Below are 25,030 nucleotides of genomic sequence, written 5' to 3'. Positions count from 1 at the left end.
AACTTGAAAAAATATGTGAAGAGATAAAAAGTTACGAAAACGTATTAAATAATATTTAAAAATTACATCAAAGTAATTTCTTTTATATATAAAATAAATTTTAGATAGTATATATATAATATCGAGTTGGTTCGATCCCAAATAGATCTTTAACAGTTAAAACCAAATCAACCCAAGTATATTTGTATTTCTTTTTCTACTACCAAACCAAATCATTAGGCTATCTTTTTTTATCTAACTTAATTTGCGATTTGATTCAATTTTCAGTTCGATTGTATAAACCCCCAATCATCTAAGATCACAATTTCCATTATTATCCTCCGAAAAAAATGGCACGTCGATGATCACTATAAAATGTTTGTTTTTATATATTCACCACTAATTAATGGATTCAAATCTATGACTAAGTAGCGATAAAAGAGATGTGATTTTTCAATAGATTTTGTAATGTATAAACCAAAATTAAAATATCGACTAATTCTACGCGATACCTAAGAAACCCCAAGTACATACATTAAAATATAATTAATTCAAATTCATATCACATTAGATCTCGGGAGAAGCGATTTAAATCCAAGACCTCGTAGTTAAGAAAACAACTCAATCTAAAGGATTACTTGGCACTCGATTCAAAATTCAACCCTTTATTCTTCTACACTTGAATATCAAACTAATGTACACGAACGTGTGCCGCTACTTCATGCTATATCCTAGAATAATAAGTGTGAGCACAAGACAAGTATATATCAACTTGTGTACTAATATGACATTAATTGAATTCCATTCAAGGTGCTAACACCAACATAACCCACTTAATCAAGCAATAATTTGTGTAACCAAAGTCAAAATAGACTTCTAAAACCCACTAGGATCAAATAAAAACCTCAAACATGGCACAAGATACCTAATGAAAAAGGTACTTTAAATAACATAAAATAGGCAAACACTTGATACTAGGATCAAATAAAGCTCCATATCAGTCATGTTTCTAATGTCATAAGCACCAAACGAAAGCAAACTAAACAAAATTTGCATGATAAATGGTTTAAACCAATATATATCCTGATTCAAACACCAAAATTTCTGCGAAATTAGATCCTAGCCTACACTTTGATAGCATACTTTCTCAAAGGGAAGTACATCTCCTTCTTCTTCTCTCTCTCCGTCTTCAAGGAAGCCTGTACAGATAAAGAGTAAAAGTTCATGCAGGAGAAATTAAGAAAACTGTGGCAGCATAGCATCCATCACAAACTCCTTACATGAATTGAGTTAGAAAATAGAAGGCCTGTCGTAATCATAAGCCGCATACACTACACTACTACTCCCCCATCGCTATTTAAAATTATTTGAAAAAATGTTGCAAAAAAAGTACTACCTCCTTCCAATTTATATGCCACTGTTTGACAAAGCAGTTGGTAATGTTTGCGAAAGAAACGAACTAATGAAATTTGTGGTCTTGAAATGAACCTTAGCCATTGGTGTGGCTATAAATCGTATCATTAAAGAGTAAAAAGAAGAGTTTTAAAGTCAAATTGTTTCTACTGTCGAAAGGTGACATTCTTTTTGGGATAGATTAAAAGGGAAAGTGTGCGACATAAATTGGGAGCAAAGACAAAATACTAAACTAAACCAAAAACTAACCAATCCATTATCAGGATAGATGGAACCATGAATAGAACCAAGAGTAGCATATGCATTGCAAAATTATGACCCCAGAAGCTCAATAGCTCTAAGTGCGTAAATACTAGTTAAAGGCAAAGATCAAGGATTACCTGGTGCTTGGTCAAACGCTTGCGGATGGCCCTAGTTTTCTTTGGGCGCAGGTCAAGAGGCAGGTATTTCTTGTTCTTGTAAACTTCCCTAAGAGCAGCCTTTTGCTTCTGTGAAATAACAGTCAGAACCTGGGCAATAGACAACCTTACCACCTTGCTGCATCCACACAATCATTAAGATAATCAGGGTTGAATATCAAAAGTATAAACAAAGCCATAAATCACTCAAATTGATAATAGCCAAAACATTTGCATTGTTGATTCATTCTATTGTTTAGTCACCAAACTAAGAAAAACACACCACCAATTAAGTTTTTCTTGCATAAGGTGAGAATAATTACCACCACTCCATTTCAAATGATCATCAATACTAAGTACTCCTATGATGTTACGATAACAACGTTCCCTTATAACAAGTCATCGGAGCATACAAATTGATTCACAATGGTATTGGTTTCTAGCAATGCTCTCGATCACTCACTAGCTTGACTGATTATATATGTCAAGTGGGAAAAAGGACAACACTTCAAAAGTAATTCGCAATTAATGCATCAACTATACAGAACAGTATTGTTAAAATCATACCGAGTGCATTTGCAGTGCAATTTAAAATAAGTAATGTACATGTAGCTCATTTCAAATGTATGTTTTCGCAATCACACTAATCACTTACAATATACAAATTTCAAGCAAAATCATACTAAATCCAAACAAATATTAAACTAACTCAAACAAAAACAGAACGCATACATTTTGGAGAGCTTGTTAGGAGCACCACCAGTGACCTTCGCAACACGAAGAAGAGCAAGCTCTGCCTTCAAATCCTTCAACTGAGTCAATAGATCAGGCTTCGACTTGTTCCTCAGTTCATGAACCTTGATTCTGGCTGCATTTTCACCAAAAACACAAAATTAACCACTAAAACTACATCAGATTTACGAAGCTTAAAATCAATCAACTACTCCACACTTCCAAATTAACCACAATTTCAGCTACACAAAACCTCTGTATCAACTCCCCTCCGTTTACGTTCAAATTCACCATAAATCACAAAAATGTAACAAATCAATCAATCAAAGTATACCTCAACGGAAAATCACTACGGTAGACTATTTTTAACCGTAAAAATCACAAAAATTGAACAAAAACTATAAAATTGATTCAGGATTAGCGATTTTACAGTGATTTGAGTATACATACCCATTGTTGATGTTGGCGGAGAGTACTACTGAGGCGGCGGCGGCGGCTCGTGAATGTGGATTCTGAAACCCTAAATGGAATAAAGAGGGAATTTGGGGTAATATTATAGGGTTATATACTGGGCTTTGTCTTAAGTTCTCTTTTGGGCTGGACTTGCCTAGTAATTAGTTGGCCCATATAGTTAAATTATAGGGTTAGCCCGTATCGATCGATCGACATGCAAAAAAAATACAAATTATTCTAATCGAAGAATTAACCTAAATGGTCGTTCATACAATTTGTTTCAATAATAAATAGATGAAAATTGTATAAATTATATGTAATATATGTGTATAATTATATAATTTTAGTGTAACCTAGTTAAGGGGTTCGTAATTGTCAGCTAATTATCGACTTATCATAATTGCTTATTGATCTTCAACTCAAGTGCTTTTATTTAATGAGCCTAAGTATACCTTCGTGGATAATAAATTCAGGACTTGTTGGTTAATTAGCTAACTTTCACTCTGGTATTTCATTTTTCATTGAACTTTTCTGACCGTGATCTCTCTATATGTCTATTCATTTTTTTATGTGTATCGGTTAGAAAATAAATAATAAAAAATTACATTTAAAAATTTGCAGAGTCATGCATGTTTAGCCACTTGGAAATTACTTTTGACGTTTGAGATTGAAATCGTAAGACTTTCAATACAAAATTTAACAACTTTTTAATATTTTTCCTTCTATTTATAGAATTATTTAACAAGAAAAATTCTAAAAGCCTCAACTTTAGTCATACAAACATTCAGTAGTTATTTTTATCAAATTCTAATAATAGTATCAATTTAAAAGCTCGTAAATGAAGTTTGTTATTAATTTTCTAAAAATTGTAACTCAATATTCATGAACCTAGTCAACTTGTAAATAAGTACATTACCAAAATTATTATACCACTACATGACAATATAACTTTAATTATTATACTAGATTTTTAATTCGTGTTAAAAAATATCAATACTTATATACATATATATAATAAAAATTTGACCTCTGTATATACATGTAATTTTTCGATAAAAGAATAACTTGTGACACTATTATCAAGAGTACGTCCGTCCTTGTTAACCATAATTAACTTATTTTCACATTGATTATCAATTTATTAATTTTAAAGTTAAATATAAACACAAATAAAGTATATAATATGGTCACCCTATCTAAGATTATTATTTTTTTGGAAAATTTACTCTTATGGTAGCCACCCTACCTACTCGTCAATCACAAGAACCTTCTTTGTAACTTTCGCCCCTCTTTCTAGAATAAATTTATCCGTTTAAATTTATTTATCTGATTTTAATATAATACGAAATTATTAGATTTAATAGTTTTAGATTAAAAACATGTTAACTATAACTAATTGTATTCAGTCGAAGATTCATCGAACTTAATGGAAATACCAAATACATTGAGTTTATTGTTGTTTGTATCAAATATATTAAAACACAAATATATTATGTATAATACGCTCTTCGTTTTTATTTATATTATAGATTATGCGCACTTTAAAAAATTAGGTACGTTTGAAATTGTGCCGTTATTTATATTCAGTGATCTATTGAATGAACATAAATTAATTTATTTTGAGTAATTAAATTGATCAAATTAATTATTTAATTTTTTTTTATGTTGGTCAAATTCATAATTTCAAGGATAAATATGAATAATGATGGTTATTTATGCATGGATTTTGTGAAATGACAATATTATTGAGCATCTATTTTTAATAAGAACGACATATAAATAAAAACAAAGAGAGAACTTCCTCCGTTCACTTTTAATTGTCAAGTTACATTTTTCGAAAGTCAATTTGACTAATTTTTAAAGTAAAAATTAGTTTACAACAATTCGATATATTTAAACAAAAAAAAAAATTAAATATTCAAAAATGATGTGAAAAGTATCATAAACTATATAATTTTTTTGCATATTAATATATGAATAGAAACATTATAAACGTTTGTCAAAATTTTATAATTTAATCCTAGAAAAGGAAATTATCTTAATTAAAAATGAACAGACGAGATGATATTATTTTATCGGACTAAAAAGGAAAGTAGATCGAAAAAATTGAAACGGAGGGAGTAGCAAAGAAACGTAAACGTGGATCAAGTCGTCGTCGTTTTAATACTATTCAAAGTCAAAAGCAGGCAGTCTTGAATAAACAAAATCCCTAAAAACGAGTAAATATACAGCTAATCCTCTCCATATATTCCGATTTCCGATCAAAATTCCTTAATTATAGCGATAACCCATTTCTCAAAATCATCACTTTCTTCAGATTCTCCAAAAATTTCTCAAAAATTCATCTGGGTTCAACTGATTTTGTGTTTTCAGTTGATTTTGAGTTGAAAAAAAAGAAAGATGAACCCTTCATCTTCAACTACTGGGGGTGCTGGATCTGATGATAATACTTCAATTAGAAGAAATTCAAACCGACCCAAGTATTCAAGATTCACTCAACAGGAACTTCCAGCTTGCAAACCGATTCTAACTCCAAAATGGGTGATTTCTGTTTTTTTACTTGTTGGTATTGTGTTTATCCCAATTGGGGTTGTTTCACTTTTAGCATCTAGAGATGTTGTTGAAATTGTTGATCGTTATGATTCTGAATGTGTGCCATCGAATATGACAAATGATAAAATTAGGTTTATAACAAATGATAGTTTTGATAAAACATGTATTAGGACTTTGACTGTGCCTAAGAAAATGAAGCAGCCTATTTATATTTATTATCAGCTTGAGAATTATTATCAGAATCATCGTAGGTATGTTAAAAGTCGAAGTGATCAGCAGTTGAAAAGTGCTAGTAGAAGGGATGATACTGGTACTTGTGACCCCGAAGATCGTGTTAATGGTTTACCAATTGTGCCTTGTGGTTTGATTGCTTGGAGTTTGTTCAATGATACTTATAATTTTAGTATTGTTAATAATATTAATAAGCGGTTGGATGTGAACAAAAATGGTATAGCTTGGAAGAGTGATAGGGATCATAAGTTTGGAAAAGATGTTTTTCCGTCAAACTTTCAGAATGGGACACTAATCGGGGGTGGGAAGCTTACGAATGAATCGTTGGACAAGCAAGAAAATCTAATTGTTTGGATGAGAACTGCTGCACTTCCGACGTTTAGGAAGTTGTATGGGAAGATAGAAGTGGATCTGGAGGCGGGTGAACGGTTAAACGTGACGGTGCTGAACAATTACAATACTTATAGTTTCGATGGAAAGAAGAAGCTTGTGCTTTCTACAACTAGCTGGATTGGCGGAAAGAATGATTTTCTTGGTATTGCTTATCTTACTGTAGGTGGATTGTGTTTCTTTCTGGCCATGGCTTTCACGATCGTGTATCTAGTTAAGCCAAGGCAGCTTGGAGATCCAACATACTTGTCGTGGAACCGGAACCCGGGAGGTAACTAGTATGCAAATGAAGTCTTTTGGCTTGAGCGCTTTACCATCTAAGGTTGATGTTGACAAAGCTTGTGTCTTGTAGCAGCTATCTGTCTACAAGTTCTTTTTTTTTGAAATGTTCTGCATATACTTTTAAACTCAATTTGCTAGGAAAACAATGATATGTAATGAAGTATTTTCCCTTTGTTAAGTGTTTATCCAAAATTATGTATGTACAATGGAAGTAATTGCTTAAAGGACTTGAATGATGCCAGTAGATTATAAATGTGATGTTGCAATACTTTTACGCTACGTATAGTTTTGATGGAAAGAAGAAATTTGTGCTTTCTACAGCTAGCTGGATTGGTGGAAAGAACGATTTTCTTTGGTATTGCTTATCTAACAGTTGGTAGATTGTGTTTCTTTCTTGCTATGGCTTTCATAACTGTGTATCTAGTTAAGCCAACTTATTTATCGTGGAATCAGAAACAGGTTTTAACAAGCATGCCCATGAAGTCTGTTTGCTTGAGCATTCTACCATCTATTTTGGTGAGATACAAGTCTTGTGTCTTCTAATATCTAATTTGTGTGCGCAAGTTCTTTATGAAATGTTCTGCATATGTAATGAAAGTACTTTTCCTTTGAGAAGTGTCGTCATTCTTGTCTTACGCACTGTGGTGCAAGTAGATTATAAACGTGACCTTATAGTTTCGAGGGCAAGAAGAAGCTTGTGCTTTCTACAACTAGTTGGACTGATGATGTTGCTTATCTTACTGTTGGTGGATTGTGTTTCTCTCTGGCTATGGTTTTCATGATTGTGTATCTAGTTTAAGCCAAGGCAACTTGGAGATCCAACTTATTTGTCGTGGAATCGGAATCCCAGGAGGTAACTAGCATGCCGATGATGTCTGTTTAGCTTGAGCATTCTATCATCTAGGTTGGTGAGAGGTAAAGCTTACATCTTGTAGTAGCTATCCGTGTACAAGTTATTGAAATGTTCTGCATATAGTTTTCGACTTGCTAGGAAACAATGATATGCAATGATGTGTTTACTACTCTCCACGGAAGTAGTTGCTCGATGGAGCTGTTCATTTCTTGTCTTACGCACTATGGTGCGAGTAGATTATCTATAGGTTACCATCGAGGGGTATGGTGAGATGATTGGGATCCCGCGACCCCTAATTAGAGGTAACTAAACATGTCTACAAGGTCTGTTGGCTTTGAGCATTCTACCATCTAGTTTTGTTGTAGAGTCAAAGCTTGTGTCTTCTAGTAACTGTTTGTGTATGAGTTTTTCATGCATATAGTTTTAGTTTTTGATTTATTTCTATCAAAAAATGATATGAAGTATTTATTCCAGCGATATGAAATTATGATTTGAAATCAAATTGATATAAATCTAAAGTTCTGTTTGGACCTTCAATTTGAATTTCTTCGGTTATTAATATTAGAAGGATTGCAACTTGTTATTTTTTCGAATACCTTTTAAATATCTAAATTTCATATTTAAAATATTGAATCAATTTAGCTTTAGAAAAGTTAGTCAAATTGATTATTGTAATAAAATGGAATGTATAAAAATGTACTATTTTTCAAGTCATACAAACGTTACCCGACTCCATAAATTTCATATAAAGTGAAAAATATTTGAATTTCATGATCAAAGAGTAATAAAAGTTTGATCTTAAAATTCAAACTATGACATGCAAATTAAAATACACAAGAGTATTTATTAAAGTATAGTTATATAGACAGTTTAAAATCCTGGCTCCGTTCTATTGACCACGATTCATATATCATCTCTAATTTAGGAGATGCTCGAGGGAGCCTCATCAACTCCTTTGTCATTTTCAACGATTGGCTTTGTTCAACACTTTTATTTACCGTAAGTATAGCCTTCTCGAGTAGAGGTGCAGAGGCAAGTAAGAACTTTATAAACAACAATTCATCTCTTTTATAAAAAGCAATGTGAATCACAATAATCAACAATTTTAAACTTTTAAAAGACAAAAAATGTAAATGATTTTTGAAATTATATCGGTGCCACGTAAATCGATATAGAAGAGTAGCATATAATATTTGAAATGAAAAAAACGTAATTGTTTTTTATAAATCATAATAATTAACAACTTAGAATATGTAAAAGATAAACGGTATTTGATTGAATCTCGAAATGTTATTTGTGCCACATGTAAAAAAGAGGTGCGCAAACACCCCATGGAGGAGGTTTAACAGGTTGGTTGTAATTAAGGGTACGCAAAAGGATAGAGGTAGGTCGAAAATGTATTAGAGGAGGTGATTAGAGAGGACATGACACAACTTTATATTACGGGGGAGATGCCTCGAGATAGAAAGGAGTCGAGGTTGCGTAATACGATAGAAGGTTAGTAGGGGTAGAGTGTTGTCTTGCCTAGCTTTTGTTACCGATCATCATATATTGTGTATTGTGATTCATTTTTCACATTAATTTGTTGCTAGTATTATTTCTTTCTTGTAGGTTCTACACTGTATTATTCACCATTGTTTTCTTTCTCTTTTACTTGTATTTGATGCGCTTGAGCCCGAGGGTCCTTCGAAAACAACCTCTCTATCTTCATGAGATAATGATAAGATATACGTACACTCGACTCTCCTCATACCAAAGTGAGGGTCTCACTAAGCATGTTGTTATTGTTGAAAGTGAAATTGCTCGTTAATTACAATAATAACTGAGAGCGAAAAAGTATCCGAACTTCCTTCATTATCTACAAGGAATTCCTACCTTTGAGACCTGTTAAGATCACAAAATCAAACGGCATTTTAGTATATTCTACATATTTTTAATTTAAGATTACGAGATTTGAAAATATTATTTATTTTCTATAATACTCCGTATAAGTCAAAATCAGATTAATAAATTAAAAAGAGAAATATTTTTTTTCTTCTTCATACTTTCTTGATAGGAAATAATGGTCCTTAGGACCTTAGAAGTCAACTAACATAACAAGTTTAACTACTTCATTAATACATTAACAACTCCACTTCAAAAGTTTTAAAATATTATTAGAGAATTCCCCTTTTTTTCCACTTAATTCTCAAAGAACCTAATTGAAATCTCTTCTGCAAACAATCAAGATGCTAAAGTCTTCTACCAAACTAATCATTTTTTGGTTCTTGTTCTTGTTCTTGACATTGAGCAATCAATCATTTTCAGCTAGAACTCTGAATAACAATCCTTCCTCGACGAACAATCATCATCATCATCATCATGAACGCCATGAAACGTCTTTTTACATGCTAGATGTTCTTAATCTAGAACACCCTTCATCAAGACCTGCATCAACAAGAGTAAATAGTCGTCATCATCATCAACTTCCCTTCTCGAAACCATTAGGCTATTTCCCTCCCTTAGGAGGCATTCCCTTGACCGACACAAACCCAAATGTTGGAATGAACGGATTGCAGACTCACACGCTTGATCTGGAAGGAATCAGCATGACGTTCCCAGCTATAGCTACACTTCAAGAATTAGAACTAGGGACAGTAATAACAATCGATGAGGACATATACAAAGGTTCTATTTACGGTTCATCTTTGATGGGAAAAGCTCAAGGAATGTATGTAGCAAGTTCAGAAGACGGTAGCAGTCATATGATGGCGATGACTACTACTTTTCTTGGTAATGAGTATGAAGATAGTTTAAGGTTTTTCGGGGTGCATAAGGGCGATGTTTTTGAATCACATATAGCAGTAATAGGAGGAACCGGAAAGTATCATGATGCAAATGGCTATGCTACTGTCAAGATTGTCAATGTAACATCTAACAAAAATGAAGAAGCATACAAGATTCTTTCAATCAATGTTTATCTTGGTTAAAGTTAGTAACTTGCTAGAGTAATCATCGAACTGTAATTCGCAATTTCTTTCTCTGTTGTAATATTGATTGTTTGTTACTGTCAATACAAAGGGAGATGTTTACACAAACTACAATTAGTGTCACAATGAACTTTTTCAAAGTGTTTCATCAAGAAAAATGCACAGATCTTACACAGTTCTCAAAGTTATATCGAAACTCACATAAATTCCGACTACAAACATTTTACTAGATAAGCAAATCAAGTTTAAGTCATGCATAGGCAAAACTGCTTTCTCCGCTCAGATTCAAAGGAAAATGTAGGGGCAGACATAGTATTGCTAAATCAGCTGACCAAATTCGTAAAGTCAACAGTTAACAGACCAATTTAGGAGCACATTCAAATAGTGCTGGAGGACGAATAGATAATACATATATGAGGATTCTTGAAGATGTGCTATTTATGAGAAAACAATTTAATCCTTCGAATTTTATACTATATATCAGGTTTAGGATACGTAAGGAGAATTCTGAGGTTTAGGAACTCATTTCTTTCAGAATTCTGTGAAGTTCACAGAGTATTCTTCTGCCTTCAACAAGATTTACTGATAAATTTTAATATTTTATCATCTATGAAGGAAACTTAAATTGCGTTCTGCAGCTAGCAATTATGAATTTTTCTTAAGCTCGAAAAAACAGAAAGAACGAGACATGGCAACTCTGCCTGTAGAAGTTGAAAAGATGAAAGCTTCTGTGAAGTCCATAGTATATCTATACACGAACATCTGTCGTAAGTTAACTGATACATGTTGTTGGTGGGAGGTGACAGGTATCCGTGGAATTAGTTGAAGTTCACAAAAGCTGGCTCGGACACCACGGTTATTAAAAAAAAAGAGATAACTAGTTAATCAGAAAAAAATAAATAATTCAGAGTTGGTTCAACCAAACCTGATGTCCAAGTGGATTTGGTGTTCTGCAACAAAATAAGATCACTCCTTACCAAAACCACCTTATCAGCTCCACTTTATATTAGGATGTGATAAAGCTATATATAACCATTGAGGATCAAGTCTTTCCTCATCAGTTAAGCATCTACTCAACTTCATTTGCCTTCAATATCTCACTCTAGCACTGCTTTTAAGAAAAGATGGCGAAAGTTTCCCAACTCACCTCGAAAACACTCCAAGCCACAATCTGCATTTTTCTGCTAGTCCTCACCTTTGACTGTGCCAGTTCAGCAAGAATCCTTGATGAAGTGAGCCAAGTGGCAGATGCGTCGTCAGAAATTGATGAGCCTGTTGTGGCTCCTGTGGTTGCCCCAGCTACCACATTGCCGAGTAACCAATTACCAGCTACTGTCACCGCTCCTGATTCTGATGTGGCACCAGTAGCTGATCCTTCCATCCCTGCAGACACAGTGGCTCCTCCAGCAGTTTTACCAGCTGACCCCGAGCCAGATTCAGTCCCTGTCATCGCCCCTGCTGCGTCAGCGACTCCGCCTGCTGACTTAACAGATAATGGAGCAGCCCCTGTTGCTGATGCAGCACCAGTAACTGCCCCTGTTGCTGATGCAGCACCAGTAACTGCCCCTGTCACCAAAACACCAGGAGTCGCCACTGCAGCCCCAGGTGGGACCACAGGAGCTGCTACCTCAGGCGCCAAAGTAGAAAGTCCCATCCTTGAACACCCCACATTCTCCTTTTTCATGCATGACATTCTTGGTGGTTCGCTTCCTTCAGGAAGAGTGGTCACTGGAATTGTAGCTACTTCCGATGCCAACAATCTGCCTTTCTCCAAGCTCAACAATCAAATCTTCCCAATCAATGGAGGAGTTTCTTTGAACAACATCAACAACATCGTCAACAACAACAATTATCCATTCCTTGCAGGCCTTAACGGTCAGCAACAAGCTAACACTGTCCTGCAAAACAGCGGAAACAACGATGTAGTTACTGGTGATGATACCCAACCTTTTGTAACAGCCGGGCAGCTTCCTTCTGGTTTATCGCTTCAGCAGCTCATGTTTGGCTCTATTACTGTCGTTGACAATGAATTGACAGAGGGGCATGAGCTTGGATCATCTGTACTCGGGAGGGCACAAGGATTTTACCTGACAAGTTCTTCAGATGGCACCAGCCACACTTTAGCCTTGACAACACTTTTCCATGGAGAACATAATCATGAAGTTGATGATACTATTAGTTTCTTCGGAATTCACAGGACAGCCACACCAATTTCTCACATTGCCATCATAGGAGGGACTGGCAAGTATGAGAATGCTAAAGGATTTGCCACCATCGAAACTCTTCCTCACGTGGACCAACATACAACTGATGGACTGGAGACAATTACCCACTTTACCGTCTACATCACCCCTTAAACAGCATGTCCCCTAGATATTAATTCAACATGTTTGCTATATTTCTGAATCTTTATATTTCGTACTTTGAAGCATGTAATTGAATTGTTATATGTACTGGTGATATTATGATCTATATCAGACCTCTTTTACTCAGTACAAAAATGTGTATTCAACTTGGGAGTTTCATTTTTCCATCACACATCATGAAACACTAAACAGTGTATATGAAAAGATATCTAATAAAATGAAAGACCTACCAAAATCTTATACCTGGAAGCTTTTTCCACCAATACAGCTGTAGAAGGAAAAACAGGCACAAGGGAAAAGTAGTTTGTAGCATTATTTAAAGAAAGATTCCCTTAAATAGTAAACTGAAAGCAAGAATTAATAGCACAAACACCTGCGCAACGATAACTCCTTTTTAACTTCTGGCTCTCAGCCTTCAAAAATATATCAATAGTATTGATATTTAGTTGTTTACACCAAATCTTTCTACATGTATCTTCATGCATAAGCATGGGTGATAATCTATAGAAAAAATGATCCTTCAAGAACTGCACACCATGTCTAAATGAATATAAGAATAAACAGTGCCACGTCTTTCAGATTTTCTACACAACATCCTATACTTTCAGATCAAAAATGCTGTTGAAAAAAAACTATATCTATTCCCAGTAACTTGAGGAGGGAAGTAGAAGGAAAACTTAGCAGCCAAATCCCATTTTATACACTCTCAATGCGAAGCTAATTCTGCAGCTAGCTCCTCCAACAAATATTTCTCTATTTCTCTGCATATGCTACCAATTTCCTCCTCGACCTGCAACCATTTGGTTTCATTTCCAATTGCCTTCCCAGACAAGTCCTTGCGTATTTCATTTTCATGACTAACCAGCATCCTCCACAGTTCTTCTTCAATATCAGTTCTCCTCATTGTAGAACAACACCTTCTCTTAAAAGATTTTCCCATTATGTAGATCTCCAGAAATGAATGCAAAATCTCACTTAGCCCTGAATTTATGTGGTCAAACAGCAGTTTCCTCTCTGATTTTAGCCAAGATGTTTGTTTCCCGTATTTCTTCTCTAACAAGTCAAACACTGAGGGATTCACGGGATATTCCAGAGAATGCCATGTCTCAAAACACATTCCTAGGTTTATGCCGTGCAAACTGGCTTCATCTAAAACATCAACTAGGTAGGAGAAGTCCCGGCCATCTGCAGTTTTGAAGTCTTTCAAAATGTTTTCACTATCTTGAAGGAGATCTGGAGACCCAGTCTCGGAGTCTCCATCAGTTGAGACACCCATTTCAGATCCTTCTGAATATGTTTCCTCAGAGTTGGTCTCAAGAAACTGAAGTTGCCGTGCTACACCTTACAAGTTTAGAAATACAAAAATAAGATCGGATGAAATTTATTGAGAAATAGTTAACAAAGGTTTGTGTTTACTTACTACATAAGCCGTGGAACGCAGAGGTATAGGGTTCCTCTTCCTGGAAAGGTGGCTCCAGAACTGAATTTGGACTACGCTGATCGGTTTCTTTCAAGTTCAAGTCTCTATATTCCATATTATCTTTCTGTTTTTGGTTCATGGACTTGGAATGTTTCTCAGCACCAGCTACTTTCTGCCTTGGACACCAGCCATATAGAGAAGCTTTATGGCCGATCATACCTTCAGAACTTCCAGAGGCTATCCTAGAACCAGCAGAATGATTTGGAACTAGCGAATCCTTGCTGCACGAGCCTGAGTTCTGAGTGTTCACACTGGATGAACTGCAAAACCTTTGCGAGTCACGCTTGGAGTCCAAAAATTGAGGCCTAGTTTCTAAGTCATCCGTAGCAAGCATTTCTCCAAGATTTTGGCTTCTACAAGTTGTTTCAACTTCTTGAAGACCATTCATCAGCTTCCATTTTTCAATGGTTTGCTTCTTGACTTCTTTCGAAAAAGAAGATCTCTTTGAAAAGAAATTTAGTGTATTATCTTTTCTTTGTGTACTAAATAATTTTGAAGAAGGCAGCTTTAGAGCCTCGGCCTTCAGAAAAGTGTCACTGATGCTTTCTGCTCTTCCTGGTCTCTCATTATGTACTGCCCCATTTTCATGTTCGGCGAATTTCTTGTACTTCAGATCAACGGGAACGGACTGCAAACCATGCCTAAGAGAAACTGACTGATGATTGGTTTTACGATACTTTCCAGAACTAGGTTTGACCACAATAACTCTTGTAGACGGATGAGGCATGTTTTCATTTGGATCAAGCTGAAAGTTTATTTTCTTCAAGTGATGAATAGAACATTCTCCAATGTCATCCTTAGGTGAACCAATCTCAAGTGTGTGAAGAGATCTCAAATTCTTTTCTTTAGCGGTAGCCTTAGCAGACATCTTGCATATCGATTTAGCGACAGCTGAGTGAACTGGATGGCAATAGGGTTTATAAGCCTGTAGATCACGCAAATGCTTGGTTGAAAGTAAACTTTCTGAGGTGCCTTCGAAGTCCATAAGATAAGAATGTTTCTCCTTTATTGGAGTAACACTCGAATTAGTATATTTCCGCATCTTCAACTTGGCTGCAGATACATCTTTAACTATTTGATGCTTCTGAGTGCTTATTCCACGGGAGAGGCCAACAGAAAATGAACTCTTCTCTCGCAAACCTATAGAAGCCATTTTCTGGAGATAGTTCTGAGAGAGTACTCTCCTTCTCTTAACAGGGAGGTGCTGCCGAGGTGGAAGCTCGTCAAGGCTCATCAGCCTTGCTATAACACTTGGTGTGTGCTGCTTCCCTTCCATCTGTTTCAACAACTCCTTAACCAGTCTGGTTGATTAAACCAGGCACTGTGCAGACATGACGAGAATTTTGTTAGTTTTCCAGATCAACAATTATGTCTACAAGAGCAAAATAGATACAAATCATGTTTTCCAAAATCACATTGAATGTTGTTAGGAACTTATTACTGTTCTCTGATGCAATAAGATAATGCCTTCGATAACAGAAGCATTTTAAAATAAGCAAAGACACATTAATGAAAGTTCTTAGTTCTTGCACACAAATGGCTACATCCCTCCGCACAAAACAAACAATCCAATGAAAAAATTCAAAGATCAAAGCTCTAGAAACCATATGCCTTTCAGAGTGGCGTTTATAGCGAATCTAGCATGACTTACATTTAATCACCCAAGCAAGCAATATCCATTGACAGCATTTAAAACTTAAACTAGAGAAGTGCAGAACATCATTCACACCATGTTCGAGACAACACAGACAGCAAATTTGTATCAGTATGATAACTGCCAAGAAAAGAAGGGGGGCTTAGTTCATCTAAATCACACAGATGTGGATCTTGAAAGATTTGGAAAAATAGAACATGATCTACCCCTTCCTTCGATTGCTAACGAGAAAAGATCACATGACGTGGAAAATACATGTTCTTTGCTTCATTAGCCAAAGAATGAAACATAGTATACCTTCAAATGTCACCACTCATACGTGTAAATGCAATTAGAGATACATAGTCAAATATTGTTCTCTCAAAGCTAAAAAGCAGCAGACCATATTTATTAAACATTATCATTATCAATAAAGTACAAACCCCAACACTGAGAAAGTCCAACAGTAAGCCATCATAAAAGACATCAAATTACTATCATTAGCCACAACACAAAAGTCAACTCAAAACCCAACACAATCATTCCCTATCATCACTCTCAATCAAATAAGCCTGAATACCAAACTAGTTGAGATCAGTTATACCAATTTTCTGTATACTCAGAAGACTCAACTTTGCCTCAATCTTGTGTATATATTTGTCCTAACACAACTATCTTCCTTTATTTGAACTAAAAAGTAAACTATGTTTATAAAACCTCACATAGCTGGAATTCTCACAATTACTATACAACAACAACCCCAAACAAGTTCGAATCAGCTATATGAATTCCGATTTTTTCATTTAAGCTCATATCATATCATCATCAATCCTAACAACTACTATAACTAACAAAAATCCAAACTAACTCATTTCACACAATAACTTACAGACCCACAACACAACATAGTGACAAAAACCCAAAACAAATCAAGAATCATAAAAAATCCAAAAATATCAAAAAACCATAAACTAAAGATTCTACCTTTATTGAAGATGGTCTCCTCCTCCTTGTAACTAATGATGATAAACCCAATAAAATTGATAATATCAATATAATAACAGCAGCCATCAAAATATTTTTTTAATCCATAATACTTTTCATAAACTAATCATAACCAAAATTGATTAAAAATTGAAATTTAAGCAAGAAAAAAACAACCCCACCTCCAAAAAAACTGGAAAAATCAAGAAGATCAAATCCCAAGAAACAAATATATAAAAAAAATTTGAGCTTTTTGTGGATTTGTGTATGAAAAAAATTGCCTGAAAATAATGGAGTGATGAAGAAGAATAGCTGGAAATGATTAATTAATTTTAATTAAATACTAAATAAGAAAACTGCTATATTATTATAAGCTTACTATAAATAATAATTTTATTTATTTATTTAGGGTTTCGATTGACGAAAATTTGGTGTCAACAGGCCGCCGCCGTTACGGTGGTCGGCAAAAAAAAAAAAATTGCGCCAAAATTTTGGTTGGTCAAATGTTCCAATCATTAACAATTATGAATATCTTTTTGTTTTTTTTTACTATGTAAAAAAATAGGAAAATATTATTTAAATATTTTTTCTAAATTATTTTTTAATTTTACATTCAATATTAATTATTTATTTCGATATTACATGTAAAGATTTGAGGTTAAATATTGGTTAATATAAATATTGCGGTAAAAGTTTTTAGGTCAATCGTTATTTATTATGAATCGCGTAAAATTTATATTGGACGAATAATGTGAATGAATGAATATTTATCAATTTTATATAATTAAGATAAAATTATATTTAATTTTTTTACAATTTTGGAAATGTAAATGATATTGATTACCATGTCTAAATTCACTTTGACATGTGTAAACCCTTTGAAAAAATTGAAGATTTAAAAAAATTGACTTCAAAAAGAAGTGTTATTTTAACGTCAGATCATTTAACATTGAGATTTTTATAAAAAAAATTAAAATAACTAATTTATTAGCTATTGAGTTAGCATTTCTACGAGTATACATATAGATCGTAAAAATAGTAAATGTGATTGACAACATTATCATTCCTATAAAAAAACGTAAATCCTCCAAAACACAACACGTGAATCACGTTATAAAAGTACTAATTTACGAGGCAAGGGACACACCGTCCCCTCTCCTAAGAAACATCCTAGCCCTAAGGCGGAGCCAACTTATAGTCAAGGTTTATTTGAATTGAAAATAACACCGTTTACATATAATTAAAACTATATATACGTGAGTGTAAAACTTCTTTCGACTATTTAATGTGTTCACTTCTTCATATACAAAAATATCTTTAAACAAAAATGTATACTCCGCTATTATCCAAGCCACCTATCACTAAGATTGCTAAAATTATTACTAGCAAGTCCTTATCAAAAATAAAAGTTGAACTAAAAAAAACATATAAATGTTTCTAATATATTTGATTTTTGAAAAATACTTTGATTTTGGAAAAAAAAAAGAGAAAAATCTCATTACATCCTTTTAATCTAGATGCAGTATAAAAGATTTTTATCCTTTTGTTTAGAGAGAAATAATCTCTCGTCATATTACTAACATAAATATTGAATATATTAGCGAAGCTATTTTATTTTAACATCGATCGTTCACAATTTTTGAAAAATACTTTTTTATTTTTTTTTAGACAAATATTTTTGAATAACTTTATTCCAATTCAAATGGAATTTGGTTCTATACAAGCATCTTACAACTTTCATAATTTGGTATATGATTCTTCCTATCCCAAAAAATTGCAGCAAATAATGTATATATAGTTTTTCTTTCCCTAAATAAAATAAATAAATAATGGAGAATATTAATTCTAGACATTAATGCATTTGGAATATATGGAGTTACGATGCATCGTATTATAATTTTGTAAAGATAAAAATATCATTTTTTAAATAAATTTTTGGCTGAAATAATAAAGCGTATTAAAATAAATTTTATAGCAAAGAGAAAACAACAACGATAATAAATAGTAATGTTGTTTTAAAAAAAAGACGATAATTAATAAGATCAAAATTAAGATAGTAAAAGAATAATAATTAATATAATATTAATAAGAAAAATAGATGATGTTCATTACTTATCAACATTGAACTACCTTAATATTTAATTTTTGTATTCACCTAATCACTTAGACTAAAAATAGTATAATTCATGCCTAATATATGTCTAATCACATACTCCATAATTTATGTAAACTAATTAAGAAAAGTAAATAATAAATTTAATAAATTATTTGTCTAAAAATCCAAAAGGAAAAAAAGAAAAGTTTGGAATAATCATTTTCAAACTTTTTCTTTTTCTTTAGCATCAACTAAATAATGGGAATATTTCTCTCTATTTTATTTATTTTTACTTTTTTTTTTTAAAAAAAAGCTTTTTTTCAGACATCAATTATGTCACATCATAATCATACTTTTAAAAGTTTTTCCAATAAAATCTTTTTCATGATATAAAGTTATTCCAATGTCCAAAATCAATTTAATTTATTTTGAAAATAAATCTCAATCACAAAAATGTGAATAGATTTTAATTTCATTAAGAAATCTTTAAATGCCTAGAAAATGACTAGCCAAAAGAAAAACAATTACTTCCTCTCTATCAAAATATTTAGATTATTAATTTAAAGCATGAAAATCAAATTAATTAATATTTGACATAAATTTGAACAAAAAGAATTTCTTATATAATTATGTTTTGGTACTATTTTTCTTTTAATAGTAAGGCATATGAAATTAAATGTACATTTAGATATTATAAGATTTAAGATGATTGAATTTAATATCATTAAAATATTATACTAAAATCTAAATGCTATTCAAAATAACTCATTTTTTTAAGTATAAAACATAATCTATGTCAAAAAAATTAATAAATATGAAATATAGACATTTCTTAATTATATAAATAAATAATTTATATAATAATTAGTGATGGTGTAATTAAATATGGCGGTGGTAAAAATCGATTAGAGTGGTAAAAATCGATTAGAGTGGTAAATAATATCATCAGTATAAAATGATTAATAACGATAATAGTCGATAATATTGAACAATTAATAACAATTATAATTGATAGTGATAATGATAACCAATAATTATAATTAGTGATATATATTGATGGTTAACAATAGTAATTATTGATGATTGTTGTAACAATACAATAATGTTTTAATACATAATCATTCTTCTTAAATTTGTTAAAATACTTTTATTTAAATTCAAACTAAATAAAGTGTGTTCTGCTTAATACTTTTAATTCAAATTTATTAATCTGCGTGTGATAATTAAATTCTATTCGTCTATTATTTCTATATAAAAACATTTCATTTTATTTAATTATATACACTCCCTTGAATAAATCGAGAACTTCAAGTATTTGCTATTTAAAGTAATACGTATAATTAAAGAATATGACATATTTTATACGTAAAATCTATGAATGTGTTGTTTTTATTGTTTTTCAAATTCTTTGAAAATTTGAAAATTACCTATTTTGTAAGCATTAGAGAATTGGACATGTGGAAAATGCTTTTTAGATAGGACACTATATTATTGTACACTTCTCACACAAAGAACACACTCAATTTGTGAGTTATCTTCTTCAGAATTCTCTCTGTTCATCAATCATGGTTGTTGAAGTTTGTGTCAAGGCTGCTGTGGGTGCCCCTGATGTCCTTGGAGACTGTAATTTCTAACACCCTTTGAGATTATATGCATACCCTTTTGTGTATGAGTTGTTTTTGGGGTAAATTTTCATGGGGTGGTTTGATTTTTTCTGAATTTTGGTGGTTTCTTGATTTTGAGGTGAATTTAGATAAAGGGTATCTATAAAGACTGTAAATTTCTTGCTAACTAAGATTTATACCTTTGTTTTTGTGTGTGTGTGTGCAAATTTTCATGGTTGGTTTGGATTTTTCTGAATTTGCTTGATTTTGAGGTACATTTAGATAAAGGGTATCTATAAAGACTGTAAATTTCTTGCTCACTAAGATTTATACCTTTGTTTTTGTGTGTCTGTGTGCAAATTTTCATGGTTGGTTTGGATTTTTCTGAATTTGCTTGATTTTGAGGTACATTTAGATAAAGGGAATCTATAAAGACTGTAAATTTCTTGCTCACTATGATTTATACCTTTGTTTTTGTGTGTCTGTGTGCAAATTTTCATGGTTGGTTTGGATTTTTCTGAATTTGCTTGATTTTGAGGTACATTTAGATAAAGGGAATCTATAAAGACTGTAAATTTCTTGCTCACTAAGATTTATACCTTTTGTTTTTGTGTGTCTGTGTTATTTTTGGGGCAAATTTTCATGTGTTGGTTTGGATTTTCCAGAGTTTGTGATGGTTTCTTGATTTTGAGGTACATTTAGATAAAGGGTATCTATAAAGACTGTAAATTTCCTGCTCATTAAGATTTATACCTTTGTTTTTGTGTGTCTGTGTTACTTTTGGGGCAAATTTTCATGTGTTGGTTTGGATTTTTCAGAGTTTGTGATGGTTTCTTGATTTTGAGGTACATATAGATGAAGGGTATCTATAAAGACTGTAAATTTCCTGCTCATTAAAATTTAAACCTTTGATTTTGTGTGTCTGTCTTTTGGGGCAAATTTTCATGAGTTGGTTTGAATTTTTCTGAGTTTGTGGTGGTTTCTTGATTTTAAGGTACATTTAGCTAAAGTGTATTTATAAAGACTGTAAATTTCTTGCTCACTATGAGTTATACCTTTGTTTTTGTGTATCTGTGTTGTTTTTGGGGCAAAATTTTCATGGGTTGGTGTAGATTTTTCTGAATTTGTGATGGTTTATTGATCTCTGGTCCATGTATAGTCTAAGGGTACTTCTGAGAATGTTATTTCTTACTCTCTAAGATTTATACCATTGTTTTAGTTTGTGTGTGTTAGTTGTTAGTTCTGGGCAAGTTTTCATGGGCTTGGTTTCATTTGTTCTTAATTAGTAGTGGTTTATTGAATTTAAGGTCCATTTACCCAAAGGGGTACTTCTGAGACTGTAATCTTGCTCTCTCAATAAATATACCGTTGTTTTAGTTTGTATTATGTGACAGTGTGAGAGTGTTTTGCAAATTTTCATGGGTTTAGGTTCATTTTTTCTGATTTTTTTGATGTTTTTGTTATATTAAGGTCCATTTAGCCAAAGGGTACTTCTGACATTGGAGGAAAAGAAAGTGACTTACAAGAAGCACTTGATCAATGTTAGTGACAAGCCCAAATGGTAAATCTGAAGAAAAAAGTACTTTCTTTTTTGTCCCAAAGGTAACTTTTTTTTTTCATTCTGAAACTGAAAATTTTGTTTTCGGGTTGCGATTTTAGGTTCTTGGAGGTGAACCCTGAAGGGAAAGTTCCCGTGATCAATTTTGGTGACAAATGGATCCCAGATTCTGATGTCATTGTTGGGATTATTGAAGAGAAATACCCAAATCCCTCTCTCATTGCTCCCCCTGAATTTGCCTCTGTGTATGTTTTCTTCCCTACTTCAAATAAGTTTCTGTTTTGGCCACATTTCTCTAGACCTCGACTAAGTCCACTGGATACCAGCAACCTGGACAAGGACAAATGGGAAGAAATCATTTAGTGTTTTACTCTCTACTGAGACGTCATGGTTCTCAACCTACTTCATTGACCACTAAGTCACACCCTTGGGTGCTTTATTTCTCTGGATGTTTTATTGGCTGCATCTTGGTATTTGCTTTAGATTTTAGTGTAGCAAAAGTTATTAAAATAAAAGAAGCAAGATACATTTTTTACGCTTTCTTTGTTTTGAACTCCTTATAAAAATCAAAAGTGGAAGCGTTTTACAGAGTTGCTATTTCCAATTACTTTCACATGGCATTTTTTCTTCAAAATTCTCTGGAAAGGTTTCTTTGTTGTACTTCCCCAACCTTTTGTTCTGTATTCCTTGGAGGGAAGTGATTTGTGAATTCGTCTTAGGTTTCTGCAAGCTACATTTAGATGAAGTTTTGTGATAGTTCTCTTCACTTTTGTGGCTTGATTTTCTTAAGATCAAGCAAAAACACTTAACTTCCTGCGTTCCAAATTGAATTTACATATTTTGATTTAATCTTATATCTCAAATGTCTTAGACGAGATTTGGTTTAAAATTTCGAAGAAAATCTGTCTTTCTTGGCATTTTGTTGAAAGCAGTTCTTATAACAATCTAAAGGTAGTTCTGCGGAAACTCTTTTCGAACTTTTAAACCAAACAACACCTCTTGTATTTTAATCTTCGGGTACTGAATACAACATTTCTCTTACTTGTTTGGAGAAGCAAAAAGGTTACCGCTGTGCTTCATATGTTCACCTTTAGATTCTCAACTCTTAATATGCCAAGTCGAATTGGACATTCAATATGGAACATAGTAATCACTTAGTTTATCTATCCAGTGTTTCCTTTTAGACGATTGTCTCTAAATGTGTTTGTATGATTAATCATGGTAGTTGACGGGTGGAATATCATCTGTAACTTGTTTGGGATTGCAGGGGCTCGAAAATATTTCCTACCTTCGTCTCATTTCTGAAGAGCAAGGATTCTAGTGACAGTACTGAGCAGGCTCTCCTTGATGAACTAAAGGCTTTGGAAGAGCATCTCAAGGCTCATGTATGCTGTTTTACATTGAACTGTCTGATATGTTTAACATAAAGTATGCGTCTCTAGTTTTTACGATGATCTTAATTTCTATTGGCTGTGAATTTCGTCAGGGACCATATATCAATGGGCAGAATGTTTGTTCAGTTGATATGAGCTTGGCTCCAAAACTGTACCATCTCGAGGTGGCTCTTGGACACTTCAAGAAGTGGAGTGTGCCTGAAAGCTTGAGTCATGTGCGTAACTACATGAAGGTATGCACTCTGTTTCTCACCGTGTCCTTGTATGCGTGCATGGTTGGTATCTGCTTTATCTGTCAGTGTTGAGAACATTCTTTGTGCTGGAATAGTTTGTTTATGTCTTACCGGTGTGTCAAAATGTCTCGACAATTCAAACAGCTCTCGGCAGCTACCTTTTATATTTTTCTTCTTGAACTACTAGTATAATATATAAATCAACTTGACTTTTCACTGTCCTGGCCTGTTCTCGAATAAAAGGGCCAAAGTGTAAATCTTTTGAGTATGGTACGAAACTTGACCTTTGTTGATTCGCTGCTTCTTCCTATGTTGATATGTTGCTGCACTGGTGTCGGATTTTTCAATAATACACTACTTTTGGAGGATCCACATGCACTCGGAGGCATTTCTGAGGAGTTCGGCTTAATAGTGTAATTCTGTTATGAAGACAACCAAGTTTTTCATGTTTAGCTTCTGATATTACGATTGCATATGCTTTCGGTTCTCTATGTCCTTTGCTTATGCCAAATATGTCATATCTTCCAACTCTTTGAAACAAAAGCAAAAACTGGAACAAAAGTTGACACCTTTATGTTCTCCTTCTACAGCTGCTCTTCGAGCGAGAGTCGTTCCAGAAAACCAAGGCTGAAGAGAAGTACGTCATCGCAGGGTGGGCTCCAAAGGTTTAACGTATGACTGACTCGAAACTATAATCATGTTTTGTCTCGAGTAGTTAGCAGTTCGACGAGTGCAGCTTTATGAACGTGATCTATATAGTATGATCTAAATAAAAACGTTCATCGTTGGTCTGTGTATCGATTAATCCTTGTACTGTTTGTGTCTAATAAACTAAGTTATCTTCTGAAACTTTTATTAGTTAATGTAAGGTGTGTTATAAAATCAAGCCCATAAGAATATAATCATAAAGAGAAGTAGATAGAAGAATGAGAATTTTCTTCTTATTCAAGTGTATATAACTTTCATATGTCTATATTACAATAGTGAATGAACAACCCTATTTATAGAGTGAGAAATCACTCCAAAGCTCACCATAGATACATTCTTATCCAAAAAAGGTTCATGTAACCTATAGTGAATATGAATGGTTGTTCATGTACCAATCTTATGGACTATCCACTCATTCAATGAATTTATAACAAGGTGTTAGTTGTTGATCTTTTGCTTCAGTTTTTGCTATAAAAAAACACATCGGAACTATTACTTTTTTGTAAATTTCATACATCGATATCTTAACCCACCATATAAGTGTAGTTTAGGTGTGTTATTGACCGTTAAAAAGAGACAGTGAGATCAAGGAGAAAAGAATATTGGACATGTAGTGTGTTGAAAAGTTTCGAATATTAGAGAAGCTTTTTCACTTGTTTAATGATGTTCATGTCAGTTTGCACGCACCTCGAGTAATTGCTCAAGTCAATCCTTTTTATTGA

General features: G+C 33.1%; 6 protein-coding genes across 7 annotated transcripts; 4 read left to right on the top strand and 2 right to left on the bottom strand.

Moving 5' to 3' along the window:
* Window positions 1-905: 905 nt before the first annotated feature.
* Window positions 906-3,131, bottom strand: LOC101256286 (large ribosomal subunit protein uL29). The gene is made up of 4 exons (XM_004239717.5): window positions 2,973-3,131; window positions 2,523-2,658; window positions 1,773-1,929; window positions 906-1,178 (listed from the first exon to the last, which is right to left on the bottom strand). Exons 1-4 carry the CDS (start codon window positions 2,974-2,976, stop codon window positions 1,104-1,106), a joined length of 372 nt encoding a protein of 123 aa, XP_004239765.1. The 5' UTR covers window positions 2,977-3,131; the 3' UTR covers window positions 906-1,103.
* A 2,244-nt stretch (window positions 3,132-5,375) lies between these two features.
* LOC101256591 (ALA-interacting subunit 1) lies at window positions 5,376-6,684 on the top strand. Its single transcript, XM_004239718.5, has one exon. The coding sequence runs from the start codon at window positions 5,376-5,378 to the stop codon at window positions 6,426-6,428; it is 1,053 nt and encodes a 350-aa protein (XP_004239766.1). The 3' UTR covers window positions 6,429-6,684.
* Window positions 6,685-8,708: 2,024 nt separating this feature from the next.
* On the top strand, window positions 8,709-10,253 carry LOC101265928 (dirigent protein 18-like). The gene is made up of 2 exons (XM_019213981.1): window positions 8,709-8,781; window positions 9,592-10,253. The coding sequence occupies exons 1-2, from the start codon at window positions 8,709-8,711 to the stop codon at window positions 10,251-10,253; spliced, it is 735 nt and encodes a 244-aa protein (XP_019069526.1).
* Window positions 10,254-11,377: 1,124 nt separating this feature from the next.
* On the top strand, window positions 11,378-12,754 carry LOC101256879 (dirigent protein 24). Its single transcript, XM_004239719.5, has one exon. The coding sequence runs from the start codon at window positions 11,378-11,380 to the stop codon at window positions 12,608-12,610; it is 1,233 nt and encodes a 410-aa protein (XP_004239767.1). The 3' UTR covers window positions 12,611-12,754.
* Window positions 12,755-13,010: 256 nt separating this feature from the next.
* TRM18 (TONNEAU1 recruiting motif 18) lies at window positions 13,011-17,236 on the bottom strand. 2 transcript variants are annotated; one of them, XM_004239720.5, is made up of 3 exons: window positions 16,717-17,236; window positions 14,040-15,420; window positions 13,011-13,960 (listed from the first exon to the last, which is right to left on the bottom strand). In XM_004239720.5, exons 2-3 carry the CDS (start codon window positions 15,373-15,375, stop codon window positions 13,326-13,328), a joined length of 1,971 nt encoding a protein of 656 aa, XP_004239768.1. In that variant the 5' UTR covers window positions 15,376-15,420; window positions 16,717-17,236; the 3' UTR covers window positions 13,011-13,325. The 2 variants fall into 2 exon arrangements, with proteins under 2 accessions (XP_004239768.1, XP_010321368.1); XM_010323066.4 differs by lacking the exon at window positions 16,717-17,236 and adding an exon at window positions 15,751-16,683.
* Window positions 17,237-20,178: 2,942 nt separating this feature from the next.
* On the top strand, window positions 20,179-24,554 carry DHAR1 (dehydroascorbate reductase 1). The gene is made up of 6 exons (NM_001247893.2): window positions 20,179-20,434; window positions 21,886-21,976; window positions 22,075-22,218; window positions 23,241-23,358; window positions 23,460-23,600; window positions 24,191-24,554. Exons 1-6 carry the CDS (start codon window positions 20,377-20,379, stop codon window positions 24,269-24,271), a joined length of 633 nt encoding a protein of 210 aa, NP_001234822.2. The 5' UTR covers window positions 20,179-20,376; the 3' UTR covers window positions 24,272-24,554.
* The last annotated feature ends 476 nt before the right edge of the window (window positions 24,555-25,030 follow it).

Source organism: Solanum lycopersicum, chromosome 5 (genome assembly GCF_036512215.1).
Source record: "Solanum lycopersicum chromosome 5, SLM_r2.1".
In the NCBI taxonomy this organism is placed as follows: domain Eukaryota; kingdom Viridiplantae; phylum Streptophyta; class Magnoliopsida; order Solanales; family Solanaceae; genus Solanum; species Solanum lycopersicum.
This window is presented reverse-complemented; position numbering and strand designations above follow the sequence as displayed.